This window comes from Bison bison, unplaced genomic scaffold (genome assembly GCF_000754665.1).
Source record: "Bison bison bison isolate TAMUID 2011002044 unplaced genomic scaffold, Bison_UMD1.0 scf7180017864508, whole genome shotgun sequence".
Lineage (NCBI taxonomy): Eukaryota > Metazoa > Chordata > Mammalia > Artiodactyla > Bovidae > Bison > Bison bison.
In genome coordinates this window covers 4,331,973-4,345,109 of record NW_011495064.1, presented here as the reverse complement: position 1 = coordinate 4,345,109, position 13,137 = coordinate 4,331,973, and the positions used below count along the sequence as shown (strand labels likewise).

The window sequence follows — 13,137 nt, the reverse complement described above, 5'->3', positions numbered from 1 at the left end:
TTTGGGAAAATGCAAGTTCCCAGGCCCTCCCAGACCCCTCCCGGGCTGGGGTCTGGAAAGGTGCATTTGACCCTCGCCCCAGGCGGTTCTGAGGCAGCTCCTCTCTGGACTGACCTTGGGATCCCAGGGGTCCCCTTTAGGAAGGTGCTCTGTCCACTTCACTAAATGCATTTGTGCAGATGTTCTAAAGCCTCACTTCCGAGCACTGGGGTCCTGCCTCCCACTGAAAACCACCAATCTGGGAATCACTGCAGTTATGTCAGCCAAGACTGAGTGGAAGAAATAGCTTAGGGTGCTTTCTGCTTTCATTTTCAGGATTTTCGGAGGGTTAGAATTTATAGGTGGTACTGGAGATCTTTTCTTTGGGTCCACCTGTCTCCTCCCCCATGCCAACTCCCCACCATGCCCACTAGGCCTGCAGAGCTGCTCCTGCACCCCAGAGGACACCCTGGGTTGCCTTTCTGGTTGCACCTCAACTTAGCAAATGCAAGATCAGTTTCTCACTGACAGGGCTTTGGACATTCCCAACCACCAACACTCATCATCACTGGGTTTGAATTAGTTTGTGAACATAGTATTTTCTAGTGCCCGGGAGAGGGGCTCCACATACCCCACCTGTGAAGATGACACGGTGGGCAAACAGAACGCCCCAGAAGAGGGCACCAGAGCAGGCTCCCAGGGAAGCCCCCAGCTGCCCACCCAGGGCTGCAGACCACCCTGCCTACCTACAAGCCCCACTCTGAGGTCCCCAACTTTCCCTGCAGAATGAAACCCTCACATGGTCTCAGCAGGCCTGATCCCTGCCTGAGACCAAGTCCTTTTCCATAGCCCTAAGCAGCCCCCTCTCTAGGGCTGACCCTGAGGCCCCACGGAGTCAGCCTCTCTCTCCTCCCTGGGGAGGGACCGGGCGTGCTGTGACCCCAGAACTTCCCCTCTTTGGGGGCAGTTTCTCTTCGTACTTACTCCTCTTTCTTGGGGTTCTCCTTTTTCTCTTCCTTTTTCTCTTTCTCCTCCTTTTTCGCCTTGTCACTGGATGACACAGGGTGACACTTAGCAATTTTCATATACCATGGGGAGAGGGCAGGCCGCAGTGACCGAAGGAGAGGGCGTGGTGCAGGAAACTCATCTTTCCAGCACGTTGGGGTGAAGCGAGCTTACTGATTTCAATAATAGTAATGGCAGGAAGCTGATGCACAGAGAGGTCAGGTAACTTGCCCAAGGTCACAAAGCTCTTAGGTAGCTGAGTTGGGATACAAATGCTCTTAACTAGTATATATATTAAATGTATTGCATGTATGTGGTGCTAGCGGTAAAGAACCTGCCTGCCAATGCAGGATTTGTAAGAGACGCGTGTTTGATCCCTGGTTTGGGAAGATCCCCTGGAGAGGGAAAAGGCAATCCACGCCAGTATTCTTGCCTGGAGAATCGGGGAGCCAGTCCATGGGGTCACAAAGAGTCAGACATGAGTGAAGCGACTTAGCATGTATGTATGTATGTATGTATTTATCTACCCATCTATATTCTCAATACATAGACCTAGAGAAAACTTGGAGGTATATTTGCTGATATGTGAAGAGGGGCTTCTCTGATACTGGGGTTCAATTATTAACATAGAGTATACTTTTGTGGGCGTGTGCCATTCATGGGTGCTTTTCTGTGTCCCAAGTTTTTGACAATGAGCATATTAATAGAGTAGAAACAAAAAGTTATAATTGGTAAATGAGAAGAGCCAGGACAGTCAGTCACCCCATCCTCTGTTCTGAATCTACTGGTCTTTCAGCAGCTTAAGTCTTAATGCCAAAACACCAGCAGAGGGCGCTGCCCACAAGCTTATTGGGCACACTGAGCCCTGCTGGGAGTTTAATTACACCAGGCTCTGCCACCCTTGTTCAGGATTTGTGGCCTGGGTTACAAGCTTTGGCCTTTCCTCTGGCTACCAACCTACTGAGGCCTAGGGAAGACCCCGTGCCATCCAGCTGTGTCCCGGAATGCAACCAGCACTGACCCAGGGGACCTGCACAGAGCTACGAATCGATGGTGGCTTTGACTGAGAACAATTTGATCAGGAGAAAGAAAATTTCAGAACCCATGGACTAAGCGAAATGCCATAAATGTGGTGGAAGAGTGGGGGAAGGTGTCCATAAGAATTACTTCTGTATCTTTGTGCCCAGGTGGCCCCATTTGGGAACAGTTCCCTGTTTTGTCCTTTGGTCCTTGGACCCATGGTATGAGCCCATCTGAAAAGATTTATCAGAGCCTGATGCAGCCAACTGCACCCACCCCCATCCTTGCCCACATCCTAGCCCCAGGTCGGAGAAGCCTGGAGACCCACCCACAGGACCTCCGCCCAGTCCAGTATCCTGAGCCTTTACTCAACTGCAGGACTTTCAAGGGTGTTTGATGTCAGGTTTGCCTTGACATCAAGCATTTCGAAACAGCTATCATTTTGCATATTAAATCATTTTGTTTTTCTGACATTTGGGTCTCTGGATTTGATGTCCCAATTTATGTAAACAAAATGCAACTGAGGGGGAGGAATGCATTAGGAGTTTGAGATCAGGTCAACTCTTTGTGACCCCATAGACTGCAGCCCACCAGGCTCCTCTGTCCATGGAATTCTCCAGGCAAGAATGCTGAAATGGGTTGCCATTCCCTTCTCCAGGGGGATCTTCCCGATCCAGGGGCTGAACCTGGATTTCTTGCATTGTAGGCATTATTACTGTCTGAGCCACCTGGGAAGCCCTTCTTGTTTTCACTTCAAGGGAGAAATGGATTAAGAGTTTGGGATTAGCAGATGTAAACTATTATATATAGCATGGATAAAGAACAACTGCATAGAACAGGAACCTATAATCAATCTCCTGTGATAAACCACAACGGAAAGGAGTCTGAAAAAGAATATATAAATATATAAGACTGAATCGCTCTGCTGTATACCAGAAATTAACACAACACTGTAAACTTATTTCAATTAAAAAATAAATTTAAAAGACAACAAAAACAAAACAAAAAACCCAATGCAACTAATGTTCAAGGAGGAAAACAGAAACAAAAATTCTATCAGAACAAAGGGAAATAATCAGAAAAAGCCTTGGCATAGTTCTCTGTCAACTGGAAGTCAAGAAATTGGCATTGCTTGCTGATATTGTCCTCCTAGGCTCCAACTGAGACCCCCCCCCCTTCCCTACTTATCCCCATGGTGTTCCATAAAGGAAGGCTGGAGAATGGGGCACACATGTGCATGTGTTCACACATGTAAATGGCCCCACCACATGCACCCTCCCTGTTTGGGCTTTTGGATGGCATTGCCAGAATCACACATCAAACTTCTCTGCCAGCTCAGCATCAGGTGGTAGGAAACAATTGCAGTGGGCCAGGGTTTCAAGAGGTTGTTCTCTGGAAATATTTAAATTTCCTTTTTCCACTGATTACATCCTGATCACATCCTCCAAAGAGGCCCAAATTAGCCTTAAGACAAGAGCGTTCCCCTGGCACACAGGAGCTTGAGGACATAGAATGAAAAGTACATTCTTATCATGAAGGAGAAGATCCACTGCTCAGTAAAGGGACTCCAGCTTTGCACCTTCAGATACATAGCAACAGAGGGTGCTGGCACTGAAAATGTTTACCCATCCAACTCCTTCGCTTTATAAATAAGAACAGTGCAAGACACAGAAAAGAGGACCTGCCCAAGGAAGTCTCACCGAATAGGTCCCTCCCCACGTTTGTCCATGGGGATGGGTTTCCAATGCCAGGAGCAGGGTTCTAGCAGGGTCTGGGGGGTGTGGCAGAAGCAGCAGGACTAAGGAGGGAGACACAGCTGGCGTGTCTACAGGAGGAGGGCGGCGGTGGGGAGTGGGAGGGGGCAGAGGTACTCACTCCTCCTCCGAGTTGTTGCAGGTGTTGGTGTTGTTTCTGGCCAGGGGCCAGGCACTGCGGGAAGGCAAAGAGAATCTGGACTCGGTCCACTTGCTGGGGACCCCTTGCCCTCCGGCAGTTATTCTGGGACTCCCATCCCCTGTCTCCTGGGCCTTTCCACGCAGTTTTAACACAGGGAATTGTTATCGTTGGGGACAAACTTCTTTTGTGTGTGTGACCAGTTTGTGCTGGTGAATGCCTCAGAGTAGAGGAGAGGATGGACACTTGGGTAACGTGAGGATTCTGAATAAATGCGGAGTGCCTCTTTGAATCCCATCCAGCACCCTGGCCTCAATTCCTCTTGCGTTTTAGCACATGCCAGGCAGTGCACCAGACGCTACGGAGGGCACGTAGGCCACCCAGCATGGTGCCCGCCCTCGGGTGCTTCTGGGGGAAGAGGCTGAGCGCCTTGGGCCAAGGTGGACAGAGTTAGCAGCAGCAGCAGCGCTTTTAGAGGGTGGGCAGGGATGAGGTTCTCACAGGGCCCCTCCCTCAGACACCCCATCACAGGGGTCGCTTCCGATTCTTAGGGCAAAAAATAGACCGAGGGCAGAGCTGCCCCAGGGTTCAGCCCATCCTCCCCACCCCTGTCCCCAACATTCACCTTAAAACTTCAGGGCCCACTACCCAGATCTATGTGAGAATCTTGTAGAAGGCGGGGATTGGTTTTGCTCCCAGCGATGTTCATTTAAAGCTGGACTGGGCAGTTCTTGATGGTGTTCTTTAGGAAAAGGCGTGATCCTTGTGAGCTCAACTGCCAGTTCACATGTGTGACAGCTGGTTTAAGAAAGCCAGCCTGGCCTCACAGGGCTGGAGGGCGGCTTGCCTGTCTGTGGTCACTGCAGACCAGTCACAGGACAGGAGGTCTGGGGGCCAAAGCCAGTGCCTGGGACACTCCAGACTGACTCTCAAAGCACCTCTCCTCTGATGTCGAACATCCAGCCAAATACTTTTTTTGGTACTTCTGCCCATGCCTCCCTCCCTCCATTCAGAATGTGGCTCTAATTGCTTTTTGGGGATTAATTTATCATCTGAAAATGCCCCAAGAAATCAAAGCTGTGCTATTACAAAGGAAAGTTTAGGTGTCTGGGGTGCAGTGGCATGTATTTGCCACACCCCTGTGCCCATAATCTCATTGGGCCCAACCCGTAGGAGATCTAAGACCCATTTCTGCATACTTTGCTTTGCTAATAGGACTTGGCCTTGGAAATTCAAGGTCTTCTTCCACCAGGAAGCCTCCCTGACTACTCTGCTCCCATCCTGCACCATTGCATTCACCTGCCCACTCTGAACCTTCCAGTGAGTTAACCAGGCATTGGTGGCAAGTTGGGGCCTGGCCCTGATGGGGTCCTAGCTCAACCCTCCACTTATTTGGTCACACAGGGAAATGGACAGAGTCTAGTGTTCGTCTCCATGAATCTCAAGTTGCAGAGAAGACAGTTTGATCAGTTAAGCCAAGGAACTGAACCAGTTTGTTGACTTGCTAACAAACCTCCTTCCCTCCCTACCCCTTCTCTGCTCCCTGCACCCTACCTCCCTGCCACACACCACCTTTGCCCTACCCGGCTTCTCCAAGTTCCCTTCTTCCTTGGCCTGCATCCCTCCTCTCTGGCTCAGCAGTGAACAGCACGTGTGCCTTGTGGTCCTAGAGCTCCCTCACAGGATGCTAAGCTCTGGGAACCTGCACATGTCCCAGCGCTCAGGCCCTCCACAGCACCCTTCTCACAGCCCAGCAGACCAAGGGTTTGTTGTCCAAACTCGTGTGAAACAGTAGCCCGGAAACGCTGCTCCACTGGGCCTCTGCCTCGCAGCCAGCAATTCTCATGCCTTCCTCAGCAGGGAAGACTCCTGCAGACCTCCTAATGTCACTAGCAAGACATTTCTTTGAACTGTCATATTTTATCTTAAGCATGCTTGTGTATCTCGCACATTTCACAATGTACTGCATAACCTGTAATAAAAATATACCCCCCCACCCCAATCTGGAAATAAAACTGAAGCTCCGAGAAGATCCATCCTGTTTTCCCCAAAGCTTCAGAGCCTTCAGTCCCCAGGGGCTTTCTCTGCCTGTTTGAGGTGCCACATCTGAGCCTTTCTGTTCCTTTGGCTCAAAAACAGCATTTTCTCTATCAAATTACATAGGGACTGTCGGTTCTGCAACAACCATGCTTCTTTTCACCTTTCTTTTTATGTCTTTTAAATCCTGACATGACCTAGAGAATTCAGCTTAGAGATCTTGTTCAAGCCCCTCTTTCCCTTAAAGTGGGTTCTGAGCAAGTGTCCTCTCATTTGTGAGGCTGAGAGGAGGTCTGCTCCCCCCGCAGGCTTACCTCTCCTACTGCTACAGGGTCCTAAAGAGACCTTCTGCTGTTAATCGACACCTGATTCAATCCGTGGTGGCTCAGTGGTCTCCCACTGACCAGAAGCTGGGTGCTTCTCAAGAGCACTAGAGAGGAGGGAGAGGGGAGGCAGCAGCTCTGTGTGGGGCGGGGGAGCAGGGGATATCAGTCTAGCCCCTGCAAACTTCTCTTCGTTCCTGCACCCCACAGCACCAGCCACAAGCTCCCCTCTGGGTAGGGGGCCAGGCAAGGTGCTCAGAGCCCTTGTTCTGCAGACCCTTCTCCTAATGAAAAGCAAACACTCTCCCCATCCCCCCCAGGCCCACCTATCGTCCCCTCATTGTTCTCAACCTAACCAGGGGTTGGAAGGTTCCCCTTGAAAGTTCTAACCAACCTTCAGATCTTTTCCCCAGAAAATGCACCTATACCCATCCATAAAATTGTGGGTACTATGTAGGTACTCCCCGAGGCTCGTGGTACAAAAGCCTCAGTTTTCTAGCAAGAGAGGTCACAGTGCAGTGTAGGATGAGGGTCCTTTGATGGAGAGATTGGTGAGGCCAACGTCCTGCAGGTGCGATTCTGAAGGCACCAGCAGCAGGGGGTGCTAGGGGGCTCTGCGGAGGACAGGGTCAGAGCTCAGTTGAGGCTGGGGCCTCAGGTTAAAGGGCTTCATCTCCTGCAGGGCTTCTTGAAGTCTGATGGAGATGCTTAGAGCATGCAGTCTAACCCCAGAACAGACCCTTTCTTCAGGGAATACCTGGGCACCGACGTTCCAGGCCACATGCTGGGTTAATCCACACTGGCCCACAGGAGCAGCAAGCACTTCCAGCCCCATGTGGTACAGGTGGCCCCCTCTCCCTTACCTTCTCCCTCTGTCTGGTGGCTCCTGGCTGCCCACATTGAACTGGACATGGCTTTCTCGGCTAGACACCTCTTGGAGCTCGGCTCCGCAGAAACGCTCTAGGAAAGAGTCGGGCCTCTGGTCCTCCTGGTGTAAGTGCCTGGCGCTCCAGGCACGGAGCGAGATGATGAGGCGTGACAACCTGGAAGGATACAGGTGGGCAGCCAGGGCGCAGTGGAAGGAGGCGGAAGCCCCCTCCCAGAGGGTGGGGCAGGGGCAGTGATGCCGACCCCACCCCTGCCCCCCACTCCCCAGAACTGCTTCTTCCTCCCTCCTCTGCCACCTGGGATGGAGCTTCCTCCATAAGGGATACTATTTTCATTGTGGCTTTGTCACTTTAATGCCTGGACTCCATCAAAGGCATGATCCTTCCACTGGGGCCTTAGCAAGTTTCTCTGCTCATTTTTCCTTTTGCCCCATGTAAAGCTCTTTGTTATGACTGGTAAGCAGAGGACCAGTAAAAAAAAAAATACAATTTCCAAATAGGGATAAAATTCAGAGCCAGTTTAATGGAGCAAGCACCCAGATACAACCTAGGTTATTTCTCCAACCCTTGTCCTATGAATTGCTGTCCATACAAACTTTTGCTTTGTCTCCAGGCCTGTGGAGAAGTCCCTCTGCAATGTGCACTGACCTCTGTCTTGGAGCAGATCCGGTCCAGGCCTCAGGCACCTGAACCCAGGCAGCCCGCATGCCTAGAGCGCATCTAAGCTCCAGCTTTCCCTGTAAAACCTTCCCTCAGCCCCATCTGGTACAGGTGGCCCCGTCTCCCTTACCTTCTCCCTCTGTCTGGTGGCTCCTGGCTGCCCACATTGAACTGGACATGGCTTTCTCGGCTGGACACCTCTGAACTGCCTCTCCTGTCCCTTTATTCTCCAAATCTGCAACCCCACCCTCATCACCATTTCTTCCTAAGACTTATCTTCTTTCTGCCTCTGTCTCCTTATTCCCAAGCTGAGGGCAGAAACCAGTCACTTACCTGGTGGGACCCTGGCTGGTGAAGGAGCTTTGCCTGGATTCAGCCAGTCCTCTAGTCTCCATGGCAATGCCTTCCTGCAGTTCTGACGATGTCTCCTCGCATGGCAAGTGGGTCCTAGGAAATCAAATATGCAGCAAGCAAAATTGATTTCCAGCTCATCCAACTCTTGGACATGTTGAGGACCGAAATGGCCAGATGCTCTGCTTAGAGGAACGCCACTGTCAGAGATCCTCACCCCAGAGCTCCACCCTTCAGTTCATGCTCCAGCAGATCCTGGCTTTTAGGATAATGTGGCCTTTACTTTATGGCAAGGAGGCCACTGCCCATAGCCTAGGCGAAAGGGGCCAGCCAGCAGGAAGTGGTCCTTATTAGAGCACCGAGGGCAGGGAGTTGGGGTGGGGGAGGTACTGTGCCTGCCTCTAGAGCCAGAGCAGTTGTTTCCACATGAGGATTCCAGAACAAGGATTTTGGTTCACACACATCTCTGCATGCTGAAACCCTTTCTTCTAAAGCCAGATCAAGTGCCGCCTCCTCCAGGAGGTCTTCCCTTGCCCTCTGTCCCAGTGTGTATGTGCTGCAGGAAACCACTGATTAAGAGGAGGGTCCTGAAATATTGTAATGAATTGGCTTCATATTTGTATAGTGCTTTCAAATGAAAGTCCACTTCTGCTGTGCCCTTTTGCCAAGGTAGGGGCGGAGGACCTTCCCTTGAGCAATTCAGGGCAAAAAGTCTGAGCATTAGCAGAGCCTGGTGTTTGTTGAATTTCCTGGAATAAGAGCTCTCTGCTGGGGCCTGTTTTCCTTTCTTTCCCTTTAAAACTTCCTGGGGCTGAAGTCTGATCAGCCTGATTAAAAGCCATCCAGGCACTGGCCTCTAAGGATTTGCACTTCATCCTTTGAGTCTTGAAGAGCCCAAGCAAGACAAATTAATTCGATCACATGACCTATTCCAACCTAATCAGCCTTCTTAACAAGGTGGCAACATGGTTGAAGAAGTAAGCAGGAATTACTGTCAGGGTAAACGCTCTGTGTCTCCCTAGTGAGTGATCAGAAGTCAGAATTCCACAACCCAGCCGCCAAGCTGCTGCCTCTTCCTTTCTGCAACAGCCCTGCTGTTTCCAGCACAGGGCGGGGGGTGGGGGTGGGGGGCTCACTACCACACAATGGCTCCTCCAGGCAGTCCCTGCTCAGCCCTGATGGCCAGCAGGTTCTTCTCTCCCTCAGCTTCCCCATATCGAGGATACTTTTTTTTTTTTTTTTTTTACTGAAAACACACAGAGTGACACATAAAGTACCTGCCATTTATTGACTGCTTACTGTACGTCAGCCACTTACATTTTATCACTTAAATCATATAACAATGTTATAAGAGACGAAACAGGTTCAGGGAGATTAAGTAACTTTCCCAAGGTCACGTAGCCAACTGGAAAAACTGAGATTTGAATGCCATGCCATCCCATTTCAAAGCCTGCTGTCACCCACTCATGAATCTGCCTTCTGTATTTTCTAGTTAAAGCAAAAGTTGAATAGGACATGGCTGAGGCAGATGGTGACTGAAGCTATGAAATTAAAAGACGCTTGCTAAGCTTGCTAAGGAATAGCTATGACCAACCTAGACAGCATATATTAAAAAGCAGAGACATTACTTTGCCAACAAAGGTCCATCTAGTCAAAGCCAGGGTTTTTCCAGTAGTCATGTATGGATGTGAGAGCTGGGCTATAAAGAATGCTGAGCACCGAAGAACTGATGCTTTTGAAGTATGGTGTTGGAGAAGACTCTTGAGTGTCCCTTAGACTTCAAGGAGATCAAACCAGTCCATCCTAAAGGAAATTAGTCCTGAATATTCATTGGAAGGACTGATGCTGAAGCTGAAACTTCAATACTTTCTTGATTTGATGTGAAGAACTGACTCATTGGAAAAGACCCTGATGCTGGAAAAGACTGAAGGCAGGAGAAGGAGATGACAGAGGATAAGATGGTTGGATGGCATCACCGACTTGATGGACATCAGTTTGAGCAAGCTCCAGGAGTTGGCGATTGACAGGAAGCTTGGCGTGCTGCAGTCCATGGGCTCACAAAGTCGGACATGACTGAGGGACTAAACTGAACTGAGGACTGAGTTCTGTAGCATGCCACTAGACACATGACTCTGATTCCCCTAGCTGCACTATGTGGGCATGTTTTTTTTATTGCCAAAGCACCTAATTAAATTCTCTTTCTAATCTCATAAGAGACCACTCACACCTCAACCTTATACATATAAGAGACCCTATCAGGACTTCCCCTGATAAGACAGGGGATAAGAATCCATCTGCCAATACAGGGGACATGGGTTCAGACCATGATCCAGAAAGATTCCACATGCTGCAGAGCAACTAAGCCCATGCACCACAACTGCTGAGCCTGCGTGCTGCAACTAGTTAAGCCCGTGCACCTAGAGCCCATGCTTTGCAACAAGAGAACCAACTGCAATGAGAAGCCTGGACACCGCAACAAAGAGTAGCCCCCACTTGCTGCAACTAGAGAAAGCCTGCACGCCAAAACGAAGACCCAGTGCAACCAAAAATAACATTAATTAATTTAAAGAGAGAGACCCTATCAGAGGCCCTGCTACAAGTAGGAAGCTACAATTCCCTTGCCCTTCTAATATTGTGTACCACAAAGCTGGGAATGCATGTTCCAAGGCACCGGGTCAGTTACAGGAGGAGGAGGCAGGGGGACAAGTGAATCCATCTCTCCAATCCCTGGTTCCGAGCAGCTGGCATGCCTGGGGGTGGGGAGCTGGAGGTGGGGGCAGCAACTGGCAGCTGGGCTGGAGCTCTGCATGGCCTGTGTGCCCGGAAGATCTGGAGGTGGTCCCCAGGACGAAGCTATTCTGTCCCCACCAGCTCCTCAGGGAGCTCCAGGCACCAGGCAGTCAGCCCAGCATTTCTGCCTAGTCTGGTTTCTGCTAATTGTGTGGGAGCACCTCCTGAGAGCAGATTTACTTGCATCCGCAGCAGAAGACTCCATGTGCATGACATCAGGGTTTGTGGGTGAGTGAGAGGGGCAGAACTCACCCCAGATTTCAAAGCAGGCCTGCAGCTGGCAGCAGTGAGAGCCACTGCATGTGGCCTGGACCTACGGCATCCACTGGAAGGGGAGGCAGCAAAGTGGGGGACCCGGAGGCCTGGGTTTGAGTCCCTACCCCAACGCCTATTAGCTAGGTGTACTGCAGGCTTGTCACTTACCCTCTCTGACTTTAATTTTCCTGGTCTTCGAAAAGGAAACAAAGGAAAAATTGATTTCATAATGACTTGTTCAAACACCCAAGTCCCAAAAGGCACATCTAGTTGTGAGGAACAGGAAGGGTCTTATATGATGTAAGTCCAAGGGACCCAAGGGGCTTTTTTTTCTGGATGCATCTCCTTAATTGTTTCTTGATGCCCAAAGTTCTACCCTGATGTCTTTCTTCTAGCTCCAGAATCTCTACCCTTTTTAAACGCCTGGGAGATATCTAAATAATAGCAAATCCAATGAGTTACTCCTCAGAGAAACTGATTTCACAAGGTAGACAGAAGGGGAGATGGGGTGGGAGGAGAGGAAACAAATGTCTGAGGTGACATTTTGAGTCCCCAAGGACACACAGGTACTGCTGAAAGGGAGGACCTTCTGCCAATCACTGCAAGATCAGAGATCCAGAACCTCGAAGGGAAATACAGAGGGTGGAGACTGGGGGCCAGGCCCCGTCCTGCTAGCTGGCTGAGGAGCTAGCTGAGGACTTGACAGGCCGCAGGCTCTATAGAACGAGCAGATCAGGCCAGGACAACCTGACACTGCCTCCCACTCACAGACTCCTTCTCAGTGGTGATGCTACCTCTACAGGAAGAAGCCCTGGGAAGCTGGTAATTAGCAAGAACAAGGACAACTGGTGAAACACAAGAAACTTTTGAAAGACAAGGTCATTTTCAACACGTAAAGCTCATCTTCTGTGTTCATTTATACAGAGGAATTCATGTCCATGAGGTGAGGCTTTTTTGTCACTGGAGGAAGCAGAGGTTCTCATCAGAATGGAAACTGGTAACTAACTTTGTGCTCTGTGGATCTGGTGTCTTCCTCTAGTGACTCTGGAGACATGCGAGTGAACAGAAGTGACCTTTTAGAACAAGGGTGGAGAGTGTGACACATTATTTTTCTTCTCCTCCCAAGCCCCGAGGAACTAGAGTGACGGGCAGGTGCTGCCCCAGCCGCATGTGACCAAGGAACCGAGGTCACTGCATTTTTGCCTTCGGTCCTGGGGAAGCAGGTTGCAAATGGTTTTCTTTTGTGATAATTGCTTTGGGCTCTGCTCAGGAAGCAGCACGAAGAAGTCTCCTCTTCTTTAGGACATGACCCTCTATGCCCAACAGCTCATCTAAAATAGCTACACCAGGAGATTGCTCTGGGGGTTGAGGTGTCCTTGGTGCTAGCTGCAATTCTCTGCAGCAGGTTCTGAAGTCTTTATTGCATTATCTGCAAAAATATGCCAAGGAGCTCTTAAATAATTGAGTCAATGAAACAGATCTAAATAGAAAGAGCAAAATGCAGGATATTTTTATTTCTGGTCTTTTCAAGGTGTAAATTTAATTTTTTTGTGTTGTTGTTCAAAGGAAACATTTTGATCCTTCCTTATGACTCTTCACAAGCAAAATGATCTCAGTGATTTAAAAGAGAAATGGAAACCGGTCTCTAATTTGGTGAAAGAGCTGGGAAGAGAGATGTCTCAGGGGACAGGAAGATGACATCTTCCCTCTTTGGGGGGCCCTCAGCAAAGGGCCAATCAACACACAGGTTCCCAGCACAGCTGTGTGGTATCACTGAGGATAAAGAGTGATTCATATTTAAGGACACCCGTTTGTAATTATTTCTCCAAAAGCTTTCTAAAAGGATTGGAATTTCAAGGCAAAGATCTGATTTGTTCAGATTCCATTTCCTCCCTCGAAATGGCGATTAGAAACTTTAAAATTTTTATGTGACTGTG

The 13,137-nt window shown here is 49.7% G+C and overlaps 1 protein-coding gene across 2 annotated transcripts in view; it reads right to left on the bottom strand.

Annotated features, from left to right (window-relative positions):
- Positions 1-13,137, bottom strand: part of CNGA3 (cyclic nucleotide gated channel alpha 3) — a 37,588-nt gene that overhangs the window by 6,376 nt on the left and 18,075 nt on the right. For both annotated transcript variants that reach the window (XM_010829613.1, XM_010829614.1), the window contains 4 exons: positions 8,138-8,251; positions 7,121-7,300; positions 3,880-3,933; positions 964-1,029 (listed from right to left, as the gene is read on the bottom strand). In XM_010829613.1, coding sequence (XP_010827915.1) covers positions 964-1,029; positions 3,880-3,933; positions 7,121-7,300; positions 8,138-8,251 — 414 coding nt within the window. The remainder of the gene's footprint in view (positions 1-963; positions 1,030-3,879; positions 3,934-7,120; positions 7,301-8,137; positions 8,252-13,137) is intronic.